The sequence below is a fragment of the Aplidium turbinatum genome, chromosome 15 (genome assembly GCF_918807975.1).
Source record: "Aplidium turbinatum chromosome 15, kaAplTurb1.1, whole genome shotgun sequence".
NCBI classification, from domain to species: domain Eukaryota; kingdom Metazoa; phylum Chordata; class Ascidiacea; order Aplousobranchia; family Polyclinidae; genus Aplidium; species Aplidium turbinatum.
Window position 1 is genome coordinate 7969114 of NC_137486.1, and position 25326 is coordinate 7994439.

Consider the following 25326-nt stretch of genomic DNA (forward strand, 5'->3'; position numbering starts at 1 on the left):
TAGAACATGTCAATAACCACACTGCGCAACAACTAATCGTAAATAGCAACTTTCAGTGGCGTTTGTGCAACAGTTTTATTGAGAGTAACACTAATTCAAATGTTCAACTCATTGAGATCATAAAATTTCTGTGTACGTCAAATGCAGTGAAAATATTATTCTTGCAAATAAAAAGCAAAGATACTGTAACTCGGCTGTGTTGCCTGTTCTTATTCAACACTTCAAAAATATGTAATAAACAAACACATCGATTTGAATAAAAACCAAACTAGGCACAAGGTGAGCTTCACCACCATAAGCAGCTTAAGCAGTTGCTGCTTGAAGTCTACCTCGTGACCTTCCTTAAACATGTGACCTACCCAAATCCATCAAAATGCATGGAATTATATAATAACATATATATTGTTCTTTTTTGGACATTGTATTTAAAAAAACGATTATCTCTTTTAGTCGTGAGAAATGGATAATGCAACATTACAACTTAGGCTTCAGCAGCCTATGGTACACATAACCCTCAATATGCAGTAGCAAAGAGAATTGTTGATGGAGTGGATATTAGTGTAAGTTTGAGAATTCATTGCCAAACATCAAATAATTTATAAGCAGATTGGGCAATGGCAATTTTGACACATTGACTAAGTTATGGTACTTGACAACAATAACAGTGCGAATGGTGCATCTACAGAATTGCATTAAAGATGGAACGACATTTATGATGGCAGGTGACGGATGCAAAGCGTCTTCAGATTTAAACTTGACGAAAGGAAAAAATGGAATAATGGATTTTAAATTGGAACAGAGCGCCTCGTTGTAATTTGTTTCCATTCGTTTTAACCAGAACATTACCAATTTCACAAAAGTAGATATTTGAGGATCACAATCATGAGTGCTTTTAAATGGACCGTTGTAAAACGTCATCTCAAAAACACCATATTTCACAAAAAGTTGTAACACACTTGAATAATTTGCATTGTCTTTTAGTAATGTCTTCCAAATAATGGAAAGCTTAGAAATAGGTTGAATGTCAGCACCATTTTTTAATAAGATTTTCAACACTTGAATGGTCCTTTCACGATGAAGGTTATCATGAAAAAAATACTTGATGTAATATTTCCATAATATTTTAATACTAGAGAGATGATGATAATGATGATGACTTCGACAAATCTTGTCACAACAAGGATATAGCTTGGAATTGACATCGTAGCCTTTATTTAATAACACTTCTAAACTGTGTGGTTGTGCACCCTTAACAGCTGACAAAATTGGTGAAACATAGTTCTCAGGAATCAATTTAGTTGTATCAGACTTGTCAATAAAAAAGCTTAAAGTGTCAATGTGACCTCTTTCAGCAGCAATGTTAATTGGCATAATATAGCCACTATAGCAGCGGTAGCGAAACAAATTGGACATTTCTACATAAAGGAACTGATCAGCACCATGGTCTACCAGATACTTAATGACATTTACATCTTTAATATTTTCCGTAGCACTAAACAGAATACTGAAACCCGTATCATCATCACAAGAGTTAACATCACATCCATTTTGTACGAGCAATTTAATGATGTCAAAATGTTTGTGTGGTGGATCACTGCAAACCATACAAAGAGCAGATTGGTCCCATGGATTCTTTGCTTCTTTATCTACTCCAGCAGAGAGCACCATCTGTATGCTTTCTAATTGGCCTTCTAGCACTGCCTCATGAAGAAGAGGAAAACCTTGCTCTTTTTTTCTATTTAAAAGTGAAGGAAATTTATCAAGAAGAATAGAAAGCACTGAAGGATGAGCCACACTCGCACTTAAAGCAGCAATGGAATTTTCTGTACTTTCTGTATATAGATCAACAAGAACTTTGACAGTTTCAGCATGTCCATTACTTGCAGCCAATGCTAAAGGATTTTGACCTATATGATCAAAAGGTGAAGACCAGATCTTCAAAGGATCGTCCTCATTGTTTTGAGCAGCTGTTAACCCAGCTAGAAATTTCACGTGTAATACACGTAGATTCTACGTACCTTGGGTCGTGTATTATACGTTAATTTTCACGTATAATACACGCATATGTGTAGACACTATTTCACGTGTATTACACGTATATTTGGTGGTGGATTTTACGTGTTTTACACCCGCATTCCACCTAATTTCCTCGTATATGACAAGACTAATATACGTGTTTTCCACGTTTATTTGGTAGTGGATTTTACGTGTTTTACACCCGCATTCTACCTAATTTCCTCGTATCTGACAAGACTAATACACGTGTTTTCCACGTTTATTTTGTAGTGGATTTTACGTGTTTTACACTCGCATTCCACCTAATTTCCTCGTATCTGACAAGACTAATACACGTGTTTTCCACGTATATTTGGTGGTGGATTTTAAGTGTTTTACACCAGCATTCTACCTAATTTCCGCGTATCTGACAACACTAATACACGTGTTTTCCACGTAGATTCTATGTTCCTTGGGTCGTGTATTATACGTTAATTTTCACGTATAATACACGCATATGTGTAGACACTATTTCACGTGTATTACACGTATATTTGGTGGTGGATTTTACGTGGTTTTACACCCACATTCTACCTAATTTCGGCGTATCTGAAATCAACAATTTAATACATTTGTATTTTTAATCTACAAAACTTATGCGTATTGTGTGCCATTACTTTTATCAATTGCAGTATTGATCGTCCTTGTTAACTGCAACTATCTACGTATTCAACTTCAAAAACCACATATCAAAGAACATTTATTTAAAATGCGAAAACTCAACGGTTGTATTAGTGTTTGTACGTGAGGCAGTGATGGTAATGTCGTCGGTGTAGACGAGCCAGCATACACGAGGTTGGAATGTCAGGTCAGCATTTAAATTGGCTCACAGAGTTGGTCCTGTTCCGACGTGATTTTGTTAACATTTTCCTTGTGTTTCTGAAAAACAAGAACAGTGTAAACACTAGCAGTGTACTCGGGAGGATAAAAATGCGTTAGGCAAATAAATAAAAACTTAGGCTTAAATGAAAATTCCTATTTACCTGTAGACTCTTTGGGGCATTTTTTAAAAAATCCGTGATTGCACTATCAAGTTGGTGTAGTTTCCCGTCTTTGTTTAGTGTAATCCAACATTCTGAAAAAGAAAAGGTATTCATTAATCTTTCTTTTTATCTTTAAAACCATTAGGTAAAGTATGTTTATGACGTACCGCGCCGTAAAAATAAAAAAATTAATGAATATGACATACTTTAGTATATCACAGTATATCTCTTTAGTTATTTAGCAGTTGTATTTCAATCAAACAATATAATATAAAATAATTAAGGAGCGCTCACAATTATTGTCAACAGCTAAAGTTTGACACTCTATAGCAGGGCTACTCAACTGGCGAATCGTGGTCCGAATCCGGACCTTCTGGGTGTTGATGGTGAACCTTAAGCTTTTGGAAGAATAACCTCATTGCCACGTTTCAGGGCTTTTTTTAAACAGATTTCTACTGGTAGGAAGCAATTTTTACTGAGATTATCCTACTTGCTGAGGGGCTGCGACATCCAGACTCCCCAACACTTTCTCAGAAATGCAATGCGAGTTACATTTTATCTCAAAAAGTGGTTTGGTACAGATAATTTAACTTTCGTGGTTGCGTGGGAAAGAACTTATTTACCGGACCGCTAAAAATGTTCAACTTGTCAACCTGGAACATTGTTAACATTAGTTGAGTAACCCTGCTCTACAGAATTGAAATTGTTGGGAAAATAATGTGGTTGATGTGAATTGTGAACACTCCCATAACAGGAAAAGGTAACGAAATTGCTAACGTGATGGCTTACTTGTGATAACGGAGTAAATAGAAAGGGGTTGTAGGGCTTTTTTCCCTTTCTTCCCCTTCAAACTATATTGGGACCAAAGTTCGCTCGTCCCAATCTTCCTCAACATCAAGCGTAGACAACTTGCTGGATTTCTTCCTCCGAGCGCACAGAGAAAAGTAGTCTACAAATAAAATTATAAAGCTTTGGTACAGAGTTTGCTTTGTTAAACCAGAGAAATAAAACAAGAGTAATCTTAGCGGGTTTAACATAATGTATTAATGTTTAACACAAAAACATAACATAATTAAAATAAACTCTAACGTTTTCGACACGGACGTGTGTCCTCATCAGGAATTATTAAAATCTGCAATGTTCTGATCTTCTTCGTCACATGAGCTGTCCTCTTCCGGACTACATGTTTGGGCATGATGTCATCAGCCACTCGACAGTCTCGTCATACAGGGTCTTCAGTCCAAGCTTTCTATGTGGTGGTTGATGGATTGGGCAGTCATGGACGACATGGTCTACTGCCTGGTGAGGACACACGTACGTGTCGAAAACGTTAGAGTTTATTTTAATTATGTTATATTTTTGTGTGTAATACATTACGTTAAACCCGCTAAGGCTACTCTGTTTTATTTCTCTATGGTTTAAATAAAAATTAGTGATAATTAAAGCAGATGATGTCGAAGAAAAAACATAGCCTAAGTAAAGTACTTCAAAATATAATGTCTGCACACCAAGTTCTTTTTGAAATCTTGACTATTGTCCAACTTGCCACAAAACTCTTCAAAGTTTAGGACATCACTAAATGGCGTCAGGTTTACATCTGCAGGTTCAGGGTCTGCAACAGCCGAAGTACTCAGCTTGTGTAAATATGCCATCTGCGTTTGCTGGTTCTCCAATATGTTGATCAGCTTTGCACTTAAATTTTTTAGGTCCATTTCAATTTTGTCGAGCCTTCTCGTCGTTGTGGCTTCAAATGCTGTAAAATTTTTGCGATGAGCTATGCAGTCAAAACTTTAACAGTTTGAAATCAATTACAATCAAGTACTTGTATTGAGTACAAGTGTGCTGGGTACATTGTACAAGAAAAAGGTATCAAGTAGCACTGTATTCTAATCACGCTCAAGAATAGCATACCACTCACCAGTTAGTGCAAGAGATGGTTCGTCAGTGATCAAATTCCGTCTATTATGTGAGGACACAAGACTTCGCACTAAAAAAAGTTATTGGTAGAATACAGTGGTGCAACCGGTTACAGTTGCTAATTAATTCTTCAATATTTTGAATAAAAATTATGTTACAAATCTCTTGCAACCTTCCTAGATATGATTGATTGCATTTTATCCTTCTGAGTGGGAAAGCGTCTTGCACAGTAATAATAGAGGACACTGCGTAGAACAACTTCTGCACCCACCATGGAGTCGACTGTATAACTGTTTCCAAATGGATTACTGGGTAGAGGTTATCGTTTAAAGTTAGTTGCCCAAGGAAATAATCTGGTGCTGGAAGGTTTTGAACTGGACACCTCTCGATTCCAAAGCCAGCACATTAATGCTACACCAAAGTTGTCAGCTCATGTTAATGCCATACTGCTATATAGATTAGAATAGGCTTGGTTATAACCATGTAGGAAATATTGTCATCTTAACCACTATACACAATTACACATACATGCAAATACATACATGGCAATTCAGATGGAGCGCGACGTTTCTTTCCAGTACTCGATCCTGGTTTGCCTGGTGCAGATAAGAAAAAAACTTATTTAATTGACATGTTTCAACTTTGCAGAGATTGGTAGGAAATTATGAAAAAGTACTGTACTTGATGGAGTGCAGTCTTCATATTGTGGCGGTATCGGTAAAGAAAATGAAGAGTTCAATGTAAGCCTCTTTGTCTGATGTCCTTCATCATCATCGCTATCTAAACAAAAAATGAAGTTTACCGTAAAGTTCAAATTACAACGAACATGTTTTCTGTGTAGTACCTAGCATTAAAAAATCAGTCTGCCACTATTGGGAGAATCCATTTCGGAGAATTCGATTCGGTGAATCGACAGCCTTTTTTGAAGATTTCTAACATCCCTGTGCGGCATATGTATAGCCTATTGAAAGGAATTAGTTTATTATAGAGGATATTTACCAAAAAGTCTCAGCCAGAAAAAAAAAACAGTTGTCAAACGACGTTTCATGATTAACAACAGAGGTTAATAAAATAGGGGGAACAGACTGTTGAGTGTTAATATCTTAGTTTAGTGACTGTAAATTCATAAATATACAACTACATTAAATTTAAAATTAAATATAGAACTACATTCAATAAATTTTTCTTAACTATTTTATCAATAGTTTATCATCAACCTTCAGAGTCAGAAGAACTTAGAACTTCTACTCTTCTCTTCCTACGCTTTCTGATGGTCAGATCTTCTTCTTCCAAGTTCGAAGTGTATTCTGCTTGCTCTGACATCGCCAAAGCAATTTTATAGTCATCTGAAAAATAAACAGTTAGACTAAACTAAATATAGTTATCAGGTTATCAATAATTCACTTCATGCAAAAGTTATCAATACTTGTCAAAAAGAAATTGACTACAAAACGCTCTTCTTGCCATAAACACAAAATTAGTTGCAATATAAAAATATATTATTTCTTACCATTACAACCCAGGACTCTTATTGCATACAATGTCCATTTCTCCTTATCCACAAATGAGCATTTTTTAACGTGGTAGCTTGCTCTAAATGGTGGCCAATAACAATGACCAAAGTTGGTAGTCTGCAAAGTAAATAGGAATTAATATCAGCAGTCAGTACGCCATTTCTAAACCAGTTAAGTGAATTAGGTATACTGTACAAGCTTAAAAATACACATGATCAACACCTGTCAAAAAGTGGAATTGGTTTTACTATGTTGTTGAACAAAGACACAAAACCGGATAAAATAAATTTTCAAACAATTTACCAATGTTTGCTTTGCAGCCAAATTAACCACCAAGCCAATGTCGTCCATCAACTAATAATGGTGCTCACCTCATCTATAACTGTCCATAGACTTGGTACAACCTGAACAGCATTTTCCTCTGTAAACTCAACAATTGTATATTTTGCCATTTCTGACACTAAGTGATTACTTTCCTGAAATGAAAATTCAAAACAGATTGACAATTATTAGGGAGGCAAGAGCTTACCCTTCTCTGAAGTTTCACAGGCATGGTACGACATTTGTGTCATTTAGGGCGATTTTTTGTCACTAAAGGTACTTTTTTTAGTTGTACCAATTAACAAAAGAAATGTAAAACCAAAATTTCATGGTTGTGGGGTAAGTTATAAAGTTACCAAAAGTTAACTTTTGTGTTTTTAGGTTACTTTTTATTTGTTAGGTCACTTTATTTTGCATACATTTTTGCCTAATTCCCCTTTTTCTTTATCTTGCATTGCTACTGGAGAGATGAATTTATAATACATTCTATGTAATGCCAAGACTTTTAATATATCTTCTACTATGATACGGACTTTAGGTTTGCACAAGCCCATGCATTGTTCGTATTGCTAGTACAGTAGAACTTGGATAACTCATCACCCCAGGGGGAACAGAAAAAGTGACGACTTACGCGAACTGACGACCAATGCAAACAGCTAAATTTTGCCATTGTTGCGCGTCGCATTAATTTCATGGTGCTCCGCGACCTAATTAAATGCGATAGTGGTAAAGTGAGACTAAGAGGAAAGCGAGAAAAGAATATAATTACGGTGCACAATAAAGTACAGTAATAACGCACTTAACGGCTTAACTGAAGAACACAGATATTTTTGACAGCGTTTTGCTTGCAAGTGTCTTGTTAACCAAGTAGTCATGCATGTTTGATAGTGAGCTTGCGAGTTCACCACTGTCTTCCACGCATGTGCGTCTGGCCCAATAGAGTGTGTGCGTGCACAGGTCTTAGCGTGGTAATTTATTTTCGAAAGAGTCTGTAAATACCACATCAGCATTTGGGTGGATGACAACTTAGACGAATTTTACGTCCCAGGGGAAGAAAAACAGTGACGACACATATAATCGAATTGACGAATTATGCAATGACCACTTAACCGAACTTGATTGTGTACAAAAGATAGGCTTTCTGCTGGGACCTGGCAATCATTGACGACTTGGGCAAACTGACGAGTTTTCCGAAGACGAGTTATCCAAGTTCTTCTGTATTCCCAAAAACTCGTAAATGTGAAGTAATTTTTTTGGGTGAAACAAATTGTGTTACCTTGATTGACAGAAACTTTCTGCCACAGCAAGTAAAACATTATATACATATGTATAATAATAATATGTATAATTTGAATGTGTATTATAATTATGATTTTAGTACAAATTGAAACTAATTTACATGCTTTTTTATGTTGATTTGCTGCCATTTCTTTCGCTTTCTTGTTTATGTTGAGTAAAGTTACTTTTTCCCAAATTCAAAGTCACTATTTTGAGTTTTTACGTTACAAAAAAATCGCCCTAAACTCATGATGCAAAATATACGAAGTATAGTAACAAATTTTTATGAGCACTTTGGTCAATTCATTTATATATAATATTTAAAATACAAGGGAAACGCATGACACAGACAGTACTAAGCTAATAATTTGAGTCATACTTCACACTGGGGTCCACGTCTTTTAGGTGCAGGCAGTTAGGCGCCAGTCAAATAAGGCACGGTCACTGTGGCGTCAGGATATTTAGGTGCGGAGCACTGTGGTGCCTGTTCATTTAGGTGCTATTCCTAATAAAGTCTGCAGATTGTATCAGCTCAACTTTGGCAAAACCTGTTGATGGAAAACTAAATTACTCTTCACTCAAGCCTACCACCCGCTTGAATATAGGCTACGATATATTTTTTACAGATGTGTAGAGTAGGACTTAGCTAAAAGTCAACTCAGTCATGTTCGGAAACTTGAATAATTTATTGATAAAGCCTTCGCCGACGCAAACCTGGACTAACAACAAATAAACGCACACCCATTAACGAAACAACATATTTTTCTGTTCAATATAACATTTAATGTGAAAAGCATTGCCCTACCTGCCAAGCTGAAACAATCTGCAGACTTTACTAAGAATAGCACTTAAATGAATGGGTGCCACAGTGCCCCGTGCCTAAATATCCTGATGGCACACTGTGCGCGCCTGTTTGACCGGCGCCTAACTGTCTGCACCTGAAAGACTTGATCCCTCACACTGTACCTTGTAGTATAGTCCACAAAATCAATGTCTTTGACTAGAAATTAAACACATGCATAGGCGTAGAGTCTTAGAAATTACTGGGGTTGCAGTTATCAGAATATCACACGCATAAACATCAAATAACAACAAATGACAACAAACAAAAGAGCTGAAAACAGCCAAACAAACCAACATACAATAGTTCAACCACAAAACATATTTTTTCGAACTGATGTTTTCGCAATAAAATCTGCGATCAGCTTTACTCTGTCCAGACAATCGACTTTTTATTTATGTATACGTAAAGCACACACATATGGTTTAGCTTGGTTTGGGTCATTGTTGACCTCAAATACGTCCTGTTCTGTCTGAGTGTGCTGAACGAACGTTCGGCCTCTCAAGACGTGCATGGTAAAGTCAAGTACAATGGAATGAGGATTGCCAAATTCGGAAATATGATTGGGAAGGTGACATCTTCACAATGACAACACTGTACACCGTACAGTCATTAATGAACCCTAAACCTCAGACGTTGTTGTAGCATGCTGCATAGGAAACAAACTACATTAGTGTAATTTTGAAAGATATATTTTGAACTATAAAAATTAAAAAAATTGAAATACCGACAATAGCAGCGGTGCGACGCACCCACCCCCCTACTCTACGCCTATGAACATGATTGTACTTTAGTAAATTATGTTCAGAAAATAATCTCATCACCAATTGTGGTATTAGTTAGCTGAGTAACAGTTTTTGTCGCATTTGTTAGCTGTTGTGAGTATTTCAAGCTCGTTTTGTCAAGCAGCAGTGTGAACAGCTGAGCAAGTACAGAGTCAATGACATAAGAAACAGTAGAGCTAAGTGTTCAAGATTAAAGATCTATGGCTGGTACACAGTGGAATCACATTACAGGCCTCGAAAGTCGTGAGCAAGTCTTTTAGGCGCAGACAGTTAGGCGTCAATCAAATATATAGGCGTGCACATTGTGGCGTCAGGATATTTAGGCACGGAGCACTGTGGTGCCCGTTCATTATGGTACCGTACTATTATTAGTGAAGTCTGCAGATTGGATCACTATCAGCTTGGCAGGTAGGGCAATGCTTTTCACACTGTGATATTGAACAGAAAAATATGTTGTATTGTTAATGCGCGCATTTATTTGTTGTTGCGTCCGTGCATGAAGCTGTTTTATCCGGCAATGCTTTTCACACAAAATGTGATATTGAACAGAAAAATAGATTTTTTTTTAATAGACATGTTCGGCATTTTTTTTGTTGTTAGTCCAGGTTTGCGTCGGCGAAAGCTTTATCAATAAATTATTCAAGTTTCCGAACATGACTGAGTTCACTTTCAGTTAATTCAAATATTTATATATAATAAGTAATAACTATACTAAACATCAGTAAAAAATATACCGTAGCCTATATTCAAGCGGGTGGTAGGCTTGAGTGAAGAGTAACTTAGTTTTCCATCAAAACCACGACTAGGTTTTGCCAAAGCTGAGCTGATACAATCTACAGACTTTACTAGCAATGGCACCTAAATGAACAGGCACCATAGTGCTCCGCACCTAAATATCTTGACATCACAATGTGCGCGCCTATTTGACTGGCGCCTAACTGCCTGTGCCTAAAAGATGTGGACCCCTTAAATGAACGGGCGTACAGTGTAGAAGTACCAGTCCAGTAATCCCATCGATTCATAGCAAAGAATTCACCTTTGTGACGCTGCTTCAATGTCATTAATCATTGAAACAACTTAAAAATCGAAAGTTGTCCTGCTTGAATGGAAGCTAAGGGATACAGCATTCACATTTTCTAGATGCGCGCTAGAAATTACATTCTCGAAACAATTGTTTGTGCTATGCAATTAGGATTTGTGTCGCTAGTTCCTGTGTTATTTCTCGGTGGACAAAAACGACCAATCTAGATGGTACTTCCCACGGACTTCACTTGCTGTGGCGGCAGAAATGTCCGCCGTGAATTTCGACGAAGCAGGACATTAAGGCGCGAACAAAACGACGCAGAGGCAAAACGGCGCCAAAGTCAACGTAACAATCTCATCAATCAATCAATCAATGACATTCTTAATTTAAATGCGTTGCTCCTTATATTCGAAGTCAAGTTCACTCGGGAAGTAAAGACCACATTTGGTCGGGGAGCAATTTGAAACAGCGTCATTTTTAAGAAAAAATATGGCACGATTAATATTCCCGCATCACACTTTGCGTTCTGTCTCTCGCACTAACAACCGTGACGGCTTATCAACTGCCAAGAAACTATTTATTCTGTAATTATCCAGCTGGCAAAAGTGCGACCACAGTGCTTAGATGTGAAAATTATTTGTTTTGAAAGGTGCGAAGATCGGAAACAACTGTTTGCTTGAGATGTAGGCAGATTTGGCTACAAGCCGCAAAAAATATATTCTTACACAGCTAACAATTCCAATGTTTTTGCATTGATGTTGATTCAACGTCTGGCAACATTGAATCAAAGGTATTATGGCAGATATTGTTACCTGGATAATTGCTTTGTAGTACAGAATTAGCGCACGTGACAGTTCAGAGAGATGGGTGTCAAAGATAGGATTCGAAACAACGTAGGACTATGCAAAAACATATGCTGCCAAACACAAACACTTAGGAATTTCAGCACACCAATAAAACCATTTTTAGTAATTTAATGATTTTCAAGAGCATTATAATGAAATAAAGTTGCAAATTGGAAAAAAATTGCAACTATTTCAGAAAAATATGAAAAAAACAAAAAACGAGTGTTTTTTTGGCTCAAGTTTTTTTGAAAAAAAAAACATGTTTTTTTTAAAAACGTTTTTTTTTTTTTTGCATTTACATCTCTAGCTGCAACGCACATTACAACTGATGCTTCCTACAACTGTTTAAAATTCTGGTTAAACTTTCAAGAGTTTACTAGTTCTGTGTTACATAAACACTAGCCTATGCTCTATGTTTCAGCCAGCAGAACTGGTCCTTTTTGCATTGATTTATATCTGCAGACGTTGAAACAATGTAAAAAAGACCAGCTTTGCTGAGCAAGTATGATACGATCAAAGCATTTTTCTGCAAACTGCGGCAATCGGACTTCTTTCAATCTCACCAATCTCTGTGACGTCTCAACGCGAACTTTGACGTTTTTGATTCAAGCGTGCTATTTTTAGCTCTGTACCAGCCGTACCGTCTGGTAAAATAATTAATTTGCAATGTTCTTCAACTGAACGAAACTGCACAAATGAAATTACGCACTGCATTTCACAACAGTAGGCTACTTTTTTTCAGCAATTTAAAAAAAATTCTCCTAAGTTTTCTGGTTTAAACTTTTGGACATGCTTTCCAACACTTCCCTCTTGCCAAAATAATTTGTCCATGTCCATTCCTTGGAAGGCCAGTCGTCCGACGTATGACATCAAAAGCATTTAAACTTCTTTATTGGGAAGTGTGAACTTTATTGTCATGGTTGTTAGTATGAGAGACAGAACGCAAAGTGTGATGCGGGAATATTAATCGCGCCGTATTTTGTCTTGAAAATGATGCGACATAATCTTTGAACTTATTGCAAACAAATTTACGCTGTTTCAAATTGCTCCCCGACCAACTGTGGTCTTTACTTCCCGACTGAACTTGACTTCGAATATAAGGAGCAACGCATTTGAATTAAGAATGTTATTGAGTGTTATTGAACTAATTTAATTATCACAAATTAGATATTATTGCACGGTAGTTTCTCTTTACAATAATGTTATTTCGTGCTTCCGAAATGAACTTGAAGTGAACAACGCGTTTGAATCAAAACTATTATTGATCAAGTATAGCGCTTGAGTTAAGTATTTTCAAAAGAAAAAAATGTGGAAACAGGTCTTTGCTTGTTACATTGACTCTGGCAAGGAAAAGGTTCTGAACTTGTTACGTTGACTTTGGCGCCGTTTTGCCTCTGCACCATTGTGGCTCTGCGCCGTTTTGTTTGCGCCTTAATGCCGTGGACCAGAATTTCGAGGCCTGCATTAAAATGCAATAGTTGAGGTGAATAAATGAAATCTAATCAAACACATGCAATATCACCATAAATACACCACTAAATCTATCGTGATTTGGCACCATGATGGCACTTTGCTTAAGATCCTGCTTTTGTACAACTTTTATAACGCTGTTTCGAGTACTAATTGCATGCACCCCAATTAGTCTTGAGTCACAAGGATAAATATACAAAGGCTGTGTGTTTTCATAGATTCTACAAAAATATGAATTCGGTTGTCCATTATCTGCATTTGCAACTGATAAAACTTCACAACAAGCCAAATTCTCTAGAACAAATTTGTTGTTTGGTTCTTTTAACATGATACTTGATGTTCGTGAAAGAGATGATTTGCTGATTTTATTGCAGGTAGCTGATTCCGCAACTCTTTTCACTATCTGTGACAAAGGGTTTCTTCCAGATCGCACTAACTTTTTCAAATGTTGCAAATAATTTTCAAAAGGAAATGCAGAGAAATTATCCAAGCTGCCAAAATTTTCAACATCAGAACTTAAATGCAACAGACTGTGAACATTGTACACCATGAACTCATGTCCATACAGTTCCTTAGCTTGTACAACAAAACATTCCAACAGTTGAGCAGCATATTCTTTATGCTCTTGAACCAGTCTGGGACAAACAAATATACACAACGCAGTAGATAAAGTCATGAAATGATTATACAGCTCTGGCCTGAGAATACCTTTCAGCACAATTTTACCTGTATACAAAACAAACTGTCTGAACTCAGTTGCCTTCCAACGGTCAACAACTTGCAGTGGCCTGGGCTTGCGCGCAAACACAGATGGAATACAAGGTTTAAGTTGGATAAGCCTTTCGCTGATTTGTGAAATTTGGATGGCAGACATTCTGTTTTTTTTTTGTCCTCTAATCCAAGTTACTAGTAGCTTTTTCATTACCCCTAAGCAACACTGATGCATGTAATCAATAGGAAATGCATTGATCATGTCAATAGGCAAAGAGCAGAAAGTGGAAATACCAAAATGGTGTTCTTCTTGCAGTTGCGATCTAAAAGATGAATCAGTTCTAAGGCTGAGATTATAATTATCTTGGTAGGTTATCCTTCCAAACCATACACCCTTTTGGTCACATCTGTCACAACCATAGTATCCAGAATACTGCTTTATACATTTCACCATTGCTTTTGCAGGAGCATCACATGTTATACACTTTAGTACAATCTTGACAATTCTGCCATCAACTTGCAATCCATTTTTCAGAATATCAAGCAAATCTTTAATTGTGTCTTGAGTAAAGTCAAGGTTGTGGGGCTTTTTGCTGCCATAAGTTAATGCAATAGGAAATACTGAAACTGGTGTCAAGTTTAAAGCACACAAAATTGGCCAAAGTGATGATCCAGTGCTGTTGAATAAAGGTATCCCATCTATATTGAGTGATATAGACAAACAATGAGTAGTTTGTTGAACTGGAGTTGGATAGCTTTTAAAGTGCTTCACTATTTCATCCTTGATACCAAGATAAAAGTAATGCATCCCAGATACTTCTTTCAGTTCGACATCTTGGGGTGTTTTCAGCAATGTTTTGGCTGATGCTGGCAAATCAAATCCTTTCTTTCGAAGCAGTTTTAACAAATAATCTAAGGCATTTTGTTTTATGTTATACATAATAGTCCAAGTGGCCAACTCAGCTGCAAAGGATGGTTCCTCAGTCACTGATGAAAATGATTTGTTACCACTTTCATCTTCATCAGAAAAATTTATATTTTGGGTTGATTCATCAATGCAAGAGTTATCAACCAAAAATGGATCATCTCTGACAGCAAAACGATTAGCACTGTCCTGGTCACTGTCTATGGGCCTGGTTAAGTTTTCAGAATTTATGACAATTTCATCAACAGCACTGTTTTGGTTACTGATACTTTGAACTTCATTTGTGTGCTCACTGAGCATCTGTTTCTGTTCGTCCAAACGCCTTTCAGCTTGACGTGCACGTCTGCTTGCTATCCACCTTCTTTTGTAAAGTCTACGTTTTTCATTAGGATTATCCATTACAAGAGTAGAAATATTTCTAAATCAAACAGATTAAAAACAGTTTTCAACAATTTTCAACTACCGGTACCGATTACGTCTTGGCTTGGCCTCATAGAATTGGGATGCAACCTATTTCGTCGCCTGAACACTTTGTACCCCCATTTTGTCCCCCAAAAGTGGGGGACGAAGTGTTCTGGGAACGAAATATGTTGAATCTCTAGTGTGCTGAGGCAAAAGTAGGATGTTGGTCTGTCAGCAACGGCTCAAAACAGTCCCTACATGATATACCAGTACAAGGCGGCCCCACAAATTACCCATAAGCATCATAAGTCGCGTTGAATTACCCATAAACCTCCATAGGTCATGTCGAATTACCTATAAACAGTTAAGCACCGTAAGTTACGTTGAATTACCCATAAGCACCATAAGTCACGTCGAATCACCTATAAGCACCGTAAGTCACGTTGAATTACTGTACCATAAGCAATGTGGAATCAGATGGAGTGTCACATAATACAGTAAGTGCTTTTTCTTGAAGCATTTCTTACATAAACTAAATCAAGCAAAGGTTTCGCCAGCACTGTCAAGGCATAGTGGTTTGGACAGCTGGTACCGTATTCATTTTGGTAACATGAGTTCGATTCCTACATTGCCATTATTCTTTTTTCTTTATTTATCATTATCAAGTTCAAAGCAAGAATTAACTCTCTGGTTGAGCGGTAGAAGGGTTATTATGCTGCAGTCCCCTGGTTCATAAAGAAAATTGTCCCATGTTAAAGTGTTTCACAGGCCAAAACACTCCATCTGCTGCAGCGACCTACAGTTTATAAATAGGTGGACGGGAAGGCAAAGAAGTCAATCTTTGTGTCCACTTTCAGGTATTCCTTCAAATGTCTTGCCAAAGACAAGGCTCTTAAGGCGTGTCGAACTACCAATCTTACGAACGCCAAGCCAATGCTCTCATCACTTGGCTATGCAGCCGACTACTACCGTATGGTACGCTACTAGACGACTATGCAGGCTTAGGATGCAACCTACTTCGTACCATGAATAGTTTGTACCATCAAGTCGTACCCTGAGAAAATCGAAAAATAAAATAGCCAAAATAGCACATGGATCGGAGTTTCCGCTTAACCCTCACCCCAAACCTCTTAACCGGATGCAACCTAATTCGTACCATGAACAATTCATACCGTCAATCGAGAAAAAATAGCACAAAGCCGAAGCCGCTGATCGCAACAAAGCCGAAGAAAATAATCGGACATTCGGATTAATCGGAGTTTCCGCAAACATTTCAAAGTTAGGGTTTCCGCAAACATTTTAAAGTTAGGGTTACAGTTAAAAAAATCAGGGGTTAGGTTAGGGTTAAAAAAAATTTAAAAAAGCCAACATAGCATACGGATCGGAGTTTCCGTTTAACCCTAATCCATAACACCTAACCCTAACTTTAAAATGTTTGCGGAAACCCTACTTTAAAATGTTTGCATTCTCTCGATCTTTTCATGGTACGAATTGATCGATTGGCGACTTCGGCTCTGTTGCGATCAGTGATTTCGGCTTTGTGCTATTTTTTCTCTCGATCTTTTCATGGTACCGGTACGATCTGACGGTACGAACTGTTCATGGTACGAAGTAGGTTGCACCCACAGGCTTATGGGTAATTCGACGCGACTTATGGTGCTCATTGATAATTTGACACAACTTATGGTGCTTATGGATAATTCGACGTGACTAATGATGCTTATGGGTAATTCCACGCAACTTATAGCCATAGGTAATTTGAAGCAACTTATGGTGCTTATGGGTAATTCAACATGACTTATGGTGCTTGTAGGTAATTTGTGGGACCCATACAAGGAACCGGTACATTAGCTATTCTGGTGACATACCATACTGATTTACCGGTAGGCTTTAAGCCGATAGGGACCTCTTGCAGGCATGGCCTCATCATACGGTTTATATAATCATACGGCAGAGCAGACCAATTGTTCTAAAATGTGCAGGCAGTGCACACCATTCCTGGTTATGCCCTATCATGATATACCCTATGTCCTGCCTACACATTTTAATACCGGTACAACCCGAGCAGACACTAGTCAAGCACTACTTTGAACTGTCAATTTACACAAAACATATTATTACTCGGAAATATCTACGGTAAGCTAAAGTACATCTCCAGATCACTGGCGATGTAGATTCGCCATTTTAGTTAAGATGGAGCTTTACAGTACCGTACTGATAAGGTGAATTACGGTACCGGTACATTACTAACCACGCACTGTAAACCAGAAAGATTTTTGAATCTACGATAATAATCCTTATTTCAATCAAGATTTATACCAAACATTAGTGAAAACATTCTTACCTTTCAGCGCGGTACCGTACCGCCTATCAGTGCTGCAGCCTGCAACCCTCAGGGAAGCAGTGCAGTCTGTACAAGCAAGTAAGCATTTAAGCAACTGATTACTGAATGAAGCAAGTTGATTAGTTGAATCCATAGACATCTTATTATAACTAGACCGCGCATCGTCACTTCTCTCGTTTACGATTTTTGAAGAAAGCAGGTTCAGACGTCAGCCATTATTAGTGTACCTATTCCGCGCGTTTGCCAATGCTTTTGTAGGGACCCGTAATGAATTTTCATTGTTTTGAATTCAATTCAATTTATTTTTCCTTGTCAGAATGCAAAACAAATGATATTGTGAAAAAGAAATACAGGAACAAAACCAACAAAAGGAAAAGGTGGCAAAACTATTATGGTTTAAGACGTGCATGAACGGATTTAATATTGCGGTATATGAATCGATAAATATACAGTAGTTAAGCACGGCCACCAAACCTGATACTTTAAAACAAGTAGAAGTAGATGAATTAATTAGTTAAGAATCAGTCGCCTCCTCGTTCCTGAAACAACTGGAGCGCCAATTCTTAAAGCAATGAGAACACGACTGAACACAACTTAACTTTCTACAAAATGTAATTCTCCTATAATATTTGCGTTTCTTAAAAAACTCAGTTGTTGTGAACAAATAATTGACAAAACAAATAGTTTTCTATGCAACAACACAACCGCAGCTTTTACCAGGATTCTGTTCAATAGAGATTGATGGCTTTCGATTTTCTCCGTTGTAGCAAAACGTTGCATTATGACGTAAATTCGTGTGATTTCATCAACAATAACTTTTAAAGAAATAGCTTCAGTTTCAAGTTGCTGTGAAATAACAACTAATAAATATCTCCGCAATTCACCTAGTATGACGAAATCTTTATATGATTTCACCTTTGCTGTTCTACAATCGCAAACATATTGTTAGAATTTGTTAATTTATGCTGCCAAAATGTGCGCAAAGATAACGTTATGTGCAAGGTGCCGCTTTGAACTGAGTTCACACACTTTACCTGTTCAACCCAGCTTCTTATCATTTAAAGATAGAAGTGGACTTTTTAAACCTTCTTTCAGTGTTGTATATATTTGTGAAGAAACTGAATTATGCATTAAACGGTTACTAACTACCACAGCTGGGAGATTACCTCTTCATCCAGGCATTGTGGAAGCTATTGCGGTAGCTGTGCTTGGAAATATAAACCATTCCAAGATATTTACTAATCTCACGGATCTTGTGTTTGAATGCACCGTTACCGATAATCACATTTTTACGCTAGTCAAAACTGTGTCCAAATGTTATTTAAAAATTAGGTTTTACCACATTGGTAAGGAAACCTGCAAGCAAATACAAGGCAAATTGGTTCGTAAAACGCTTAACAAAACAGTACTTTTCAAACACCAATAAACTACTTCCTTTCGACATCACATCAGTATTGGTGAATATTTAATTTGTTTTGATTTTGTTGAGCTATAGGCCTACGTTATAGCCGCTATAATATAGCGTATCATTTGCTTAGGTTTGATGTAATACACTGTTTGTTGCTGTTTTTACAATAGGCTAATCATCAGCTCAGCTGTAACGCCAAATTGAATACGGTAAGAGTTCTGCTGAACTGCTGGAAATGATGCATTCAGTGTATCGTATACGTGCTCTCGCATCGCAGTGTTTTTGCTTTATATTATAGACTGTATGTATAATTCTGTGCAATTTAACACATGCTTTTATTCATTTCATAGATGAATAAAACCTCTATTACACCAAAGTTCTAAATTATAGTTAACAAGTTAGTTTTCTGCAGAAGCGCAACCAGCTCAGAAATGTTATCGTTAACAGCGCAGCTTTCACGCGAGTTTGAGACACTAACAATGGCCGCCGCCTTTTTTCAATTTCTTCAATCGAAATACGAGAAGCGCAGTCTAGTTATAATAAGATGTCTGTGGTTGAATCAACATATTAGGTTGCCAAACCCAAAATAATTCTGTAGCAAAACTGTTGTCGCAAAATCGCCGAACGCAGTGAGAACTCGCCAACTTTAGACATTACTAGGATTTCAAGTCTTTTGGTTAAATGTTTAACTCAGTCCGTCTACAGATGAAAAAAAAATTCGCGACTCTGATACAAAACTACAGAAATTCTGCGGAAAAATCAGGTCTAGTCAATCACTGGGTGACAAGGGTGACTAAAAAATAAGTCAGCAGATGAGTCAACGTCATACTTTTAATCTAGCCTGGTGGCTAGGCAGTTCTACTGTCAATTTTCCAGGACATTTAAGCACATTTTAACATATTGACTAATCGCCAAAAGAACTTAAAGCCCAATCAGTCTTCAAAACTAGCCAAAAAAGAGCCAAATCGCCGAACCATAAATTTGAAGCCAACGTCTTCTAAAATCGCAAGATTTTTGGATTTTGGTGATAAATTTTCAACATGGCAACCCTCCAACTTTATATTCCACGTTATTTTTGTTCAAACCTTATATCTGGTAAACTGGCTGTAGTGAAAGACATTATTTTGGAGGGGAGCCAGGACATGTTACAATTCTCAAGATTTCTAGGCTGTGCTGTTGTACCATAACGAGTTGCACAGACCCAGATTAGATTTTTGCATTTTTATGGTTTAATTTATAACTTCCACAAATACAAGTAATCCTCAACAAGTTACTGTATATTGTCAGGGACTTTATTTTATGCTATTTTTACTGTTTGATCGTAATTGTTTAATATCAGTAAGCGAGGCCACTTACATTTACACTAAGAACTATCGTTAAAAGATCACACTAATTTGCGACTATAAAATGTCATGAAGCTTCCTTTTTACACAACGTAATAAAAACGTGTAAAAAGACACCTACAAAAACACATAATCTAACTAATATCCTAAAAAATGCGGAGGGGCGTGGTTGACACCAATCCACTTGAGTGGAGAATTCTTTCTGTTTATACCGTCCTTGGGGGGTAGTTTTACCTAACATCGATTAAAAACTGCTCAAATGAACGAAAGAGCTTCAACACGTTTAATATACGTGGAAAACACGTGTTATTTTTCAACAGATGGAAACGTGCAATACACGTGGAAACAACATATAATCAACATACAAAAAATTCCGGTAAAACATCCTTCTGCTCGGGTAAACATTTTTTCTCTTTTGTATATGCCCTCTTCTGGGTGTGATTTTACCTCATATACCTTAAAAATTAGTCAAATAATCTTAGGATTTTGAACACGTGTAATATACGTGGAAAACACGTGTTATTTTTATAAGAGTTATACTCACAAAATAATCCCTGATAAAACTTCTAGAATCATATTTACACACTAGTCATAGTAAATGATAGCTAAAGCATGTCTATAAAAAAATGTTTTTTAAACAACTGAATTTTTGTTGGTGTATACAAACTCCTTAATAACACCTGAATTCTACCTAAGATACCATACTACCTAAAATCAACCAAAAACCAACGTGTAATATACGTAGCTTTCTAGCTGGGAACAACGTTTTTACACAATCTGTATGTCCTCCATTTGCAGCTTCGTGAATAGGAAACAACCCTTTATAGCTCTTGATAGAATAATTTTCACCTTCTTCAAGAAGCTTTTCTAACACTTTTATGTTTCCATATCTTGCAGCCAAGCCAACAGGAGAGCATTTGTCATCGTATTGATCAATAAAATAATCCATTAATACTCAGTTAAATGAATGGTTTATTTCAATGCTTTACTAACAATTCTGATAACTGCAACAATAGTAAAAATAACGAAACTCAATCCATCGTGCAGTGAATATTATAGCAATACTTTTTACTATACCATAAAGCAACGAGTTCCGGTATCTAATCCAGAATTTTCAAAATAATTTGGAGCAGCACAAAATTTTGAAAACAAAGTTTCTTTTCAACTCCAATCAATACACGTAAGTAAGATAGAATAGAACATTGGCAAGATTTTCCACCTTCATTGTTGTTTTAGGTTTGGCGCGTGATAAAACCTTATCATCATATATTGCACCACAATGAACATCTGCTAATTCACAAAATTGATATTAGATCAATTTCAATAAGCATTAGATCTATTAGTGAAAGACTTTCGACATTCAAAAGCTGCATTGCAAACTGTCACCTTTATTTGGGCAAGTAAAGGAACAAATATGGACTCTTTTTGAATTATTAAAAAGTGTTTAAAACAATTATTACTTGTAGTTTCCATTCTTTTTTTTTAAATTATATCAATCGCTAAATTTACAACCTAGTCATTTATAGAGAAAAAAAAAAGAAAAAAAATACTAACTGCGATACTTAGTGGTTTTTGTGAAAACAATGAGGTAGGAATTCGACTGCTGCACAGATGTACTACATCAATCAACGTATACATAGGATATTAATCTCTGTCTGTGCTCTATCTGGCTTATGCAAAAAACAAACATAAAGGAAACAACAATTGTTACGTTAATTAGCAACGGTGACGCGGAAGAATTCAAACCTTGACTTCGCTGAGTCATGGTTTGACAAGATTTTGAAAAGCTAAACTACTTTCATTAAAATGTAAGTTATTCTAAACAATAGTTAGCAATTACAATAGCAATACACGTGAGTTAATACAGTTAGCAATACATGCACGTTAAAACTAACACTGGGCATCAGCAAAATGTGTTTATGAACACACGAAATAGAATCACAAGACAATTTCGTTTACTTCCACAATTCAGAACACATTTGGTCTCGACTTATTAAGTGTAAAAAGCAGGAGTTTGATGCTACAAACAAATGATAATAAGCATTCCTAGATGGAAACCATCGTGAAAATATCATCTAAATATAAACAGTTGCACATGCACTTGTGTAGCTTAGGTTTTAATAGAGCTTAGAACAGAAGAGCAGTAGAACAGTAAGACTAAAGTTTCAGTAACCTATGTTACACATAAACTTCAACCAGCAGTACCATACAAAGTTGTTGTTGAAGTGGATATTATTGTAAGTTTAAGAATTCATTGCCAAACATCAAATAATTTATAAGCAGATTGGGCAATGGCAATTTTGACACATTAACTAAGTTATGGTGGTTGACAACAATAACAGTGCGAATGGTGCATCTACAGAATTGCATTAAAGATGGAACCACACTAATGACGGCAGATGACGGATGCAAAGTGTCTTCGGGTTTAAACTTGATAAAAGGAAAAAAAGGAATAATGGATTTTAAATTGGAATAAAGCGCCTCATTATAATTTTTTTCCAATCGTTTTAAACAAAATATTACCAATTTTACAAAAGTAGATATTTGAGAATCACAATCATGAGTGCTTTTAAATGGACCGTTGTAAAATGTCATCTCAAAAACACCATATTTCACAAAAAGTTGTAAGAAACTTGCAAAATTTTTGTTGTCTTTTATTACTGTTTTCCAAATAATGGAAAGCTTAGAAATATATTGAATATCAGCACCATTTTTAAGTAAGATTTTCAACACTTGAATGGTCTTTTCACGATGAAGGTCATGACAATCAAAAATGAACTGGATGTGTCTATCCCATAATATTTTTATACTAGAGAGATGACAAATATTATGCGTCCGACAAATCTCGTTAGAGCGAAGAATTGGCTCGCCATTGACATCGTAGCCTTTATTTAATAACATTTCTAAACTGTGTGGTTGCGCATACTCAACAGCTGATATAATTGGTGAAATATAACATTCAGGCATCAAATTAGATGTATCAGATATGTCTATAAAAAAACGTAAAGTGTCAATGTGACCCATTTCAGCAGCAATGTTAACTGGCATAATATAACTATTATAGCAATTGTGATAAAGCAAATCTGGCTTTCTTGTATAAAGGTACTGATCAGCACCATGGTCTACCAGATACTTAATGACATTTACATCCTCAATTCTTCTCGTAGCTATATGCAGAATGCTGGAACCAGTTTTATCACATGAATTAACATCACATCCATTTTGTACGAGCAATTTAATGATGTCAAAGTGTTCTTGCCTTGGACGACGGCAAACCATACAGAGAGCAGATTGTTCAAACGCATCTTTTGCATTCCTATCTGCTCCAGCAGAAAGCACCAGCTGTATGCTTTCTAATGGGCCTCTCAGAACTGCCACATGAAGAAGAGGAAAACCTTCCATATTTCTTCTATTCACAAGGGAAGGAAACTTATCAAGAAGAATAGAAAGCACTGAAGGATGAGCCACACTCGCACATAAAGCAGCATGGGAACCTTCAGTACTTTCTGTATATAGATCAACAAGAACTTTGACAGTTTCAATGTGTCCATTACTTGCAGCCAATGCTAAAGCATTTTCATCTTTCCTGTGAAAAGATGAAGAGCAGATTTTCAAAGGATCGTCTTCATTGTTTTGAGCAGCTTTTAACAACATTTTTACACAACCTGTATGTCCTCCATTTGCAGCTTCTTGAATAGGAAACCACCCTCTATAGCTCTTGATAGAATAATCTTTCCCTTCTTCAAGAAGCTTTTCTAGCACTTTTATGTTTCCATATCTTGCAGCCAAGCCAACAGGAGAGCATTTGTCATCGTATTGATCAATAAAATAATCCATTAATGCTCAGTCCAATGAATGGTATAGTTCAATGCTTTAGAAACAATTCTGATATCTGCAACAATAGCAAAAATAACAAAATTCAATCCATTGTGCAGTGAAGATTAGAGCAACATTTTTCACTTTATTTTAAAGAAACGAGTTATGAAATACAAACAATGATTTCCGAAATAATTTGGAGCAGCACAAAATTTAGAAAATAAAATTTCTTTTCAACTCCTATCAACACACATAAGTATTGTGTAAGGCGACATTGGCAAGATTTTTACACAAAAATTGATGTTTTTGGTCTTGCGCATGATGAAACCATGTCATCATATATTTCACCACAATAAACATTTGGCTAATTCACAAAATTGATATTAGATCAATTTCATTCAGCAGTAGATCTATTAGTAGTAGTAAAGTCAGTGTAGTAAAATTCTATCAATCTGGATTTGATAAAGTCACAGCAAAATACGATTAAATGCTTCCAGTGGTCTGTTGTGTTGTATATGTAATCGCAGTGTACTGTATGTTGTCGCAATGGGCGCAAAATAAAACATGTTATTATTATTATAAAGAACATAAAAGGGAAAAATACTGACTGCGAAGTCTGCGATACGAAGTGGTTTTTGTGAAAACAATGAGGTAGGAATTCGACTGCTGCACAAGGTACTGATCAGCACCATGGTCTACCAGATACTTAATGACATTTACATCCTCAATTTTTTCCGTAGCTATATGCAGAATGCTGGAACCCGTTTTATCATATGAATTGACATCACATCCATTTTGTACGAGCAATTTAATGATGTCAAAGTGTTCTTGCGGTGGATCACGGCAAACTATAGAAAGAGCAGATTCTTCGTAAGCATACTTTGCTTCCTTATCTGCTCCAGCAGACAGCACCAGCTGTATGCTTTCTAATGGGCCTTTCAGTATTGCCACATGAAGAAGAGGAAGATTGTTTTTATTTGGTTCATTTACAAGAGAAGGGAGCTTATCAAGAAGAATAGAAAGCACTGAAGGATGAGCCACACTCGCACTTAAAGCAGCAATGAAATCTTCAGTACTTTCTGTATATAGATCAACAAGAACTTTCACAGTTTCAATATGTCCATTACTTGCAGCCAATGCTAAAGGATTTTGATCTCTCTCATGAAAACGTAATGGCCATATTTTCAAAGGATCGTCTTCATTGTTTTGAGCAGCTGTTAACAACGTTTTTACACAATCTGTATGTCCTCCATTTGCAGCTTCATGAATAGGAAACCAACCTGTATAGCTCTTGATAGAATAATCTTCACCTTCTTCAAGAGCATTTGTCATCGTATTGATCAA

At 36.5% G+C, this 25326-nt stretch overlaps 3 protein-coding genes across 3 annotated transcripts; all 3 read right to left on the reverse strand.

Annotated features, from left to right (window-relative positions):
• Nucleotides 1-2737: 2737 nt before the first annotated feature.
• Nucleotides 2738-10171, reverse strand: LOC145784689 (uncharacterized). Its single transcript, XM_082596553.1, has 10 exons — nucleotides 6841-10171; nucleotides 6466-6586; nucleotides 6173-6301; nucleotides 5637-5735; nucleotides 5498-5551; nucleotides 4957-5025; nucleotides 4547-4791; nucleotides 3828-3987; nucleotides 3039-3130; nucleotides 2738-2934 (listed from the first exon to the last, which is right to left on the reverse strand). The coding sequence occupies exons 1-10, from the start codon at nucleotides 6919-6921 to the stop codon at nucleotides 2872-2874; spliced, it is 1113 nt and encodes a 370-aa protein (XP_082452679.1). The 5' UTR covers nucleotides 6922-10171; the 3' UTR covers nucleotides 2738-2871.
• A 2890-nt stretch (nucleotides 10172-13061) lies between these two features.
• Nucleotides 13062-15068, reverse strand: LOC145783924 (uncharacterized). The gene has a single exon (XM_082595686.1). The coding sequence runs from the start codon at nucleotides 15066-15068 to the stop codon at nucleotides 13062-13064; it is 2007 nt and encodes a 668-aa protein (XP_082451812.1).
• Nucleotides 15069-21927: 6859 nt separating this feature from the next.
• On the reverse strand, nucleotides 21928-25314 carry LOC145783925 (ankyrin repeat domain-containing protein 16-like). Its single transcript, XM_082595687.1, has 3 exons — nucleotides 24591-25314; nucleotides 23314-24008; nucleotides 21928-21984 (listed from the first exon to the last, which is right to left on the reverse strand). Exons 1-3 carry the CDS (start codon nucleotides 25312-25314, stop codon nucleotides 21928-21930), a joined length of 1476 nt encoding a protein of 491 aa, XP_082451813.1.
• Nucleotides 25315-25326: the final 12 nt, after the last annotated feature.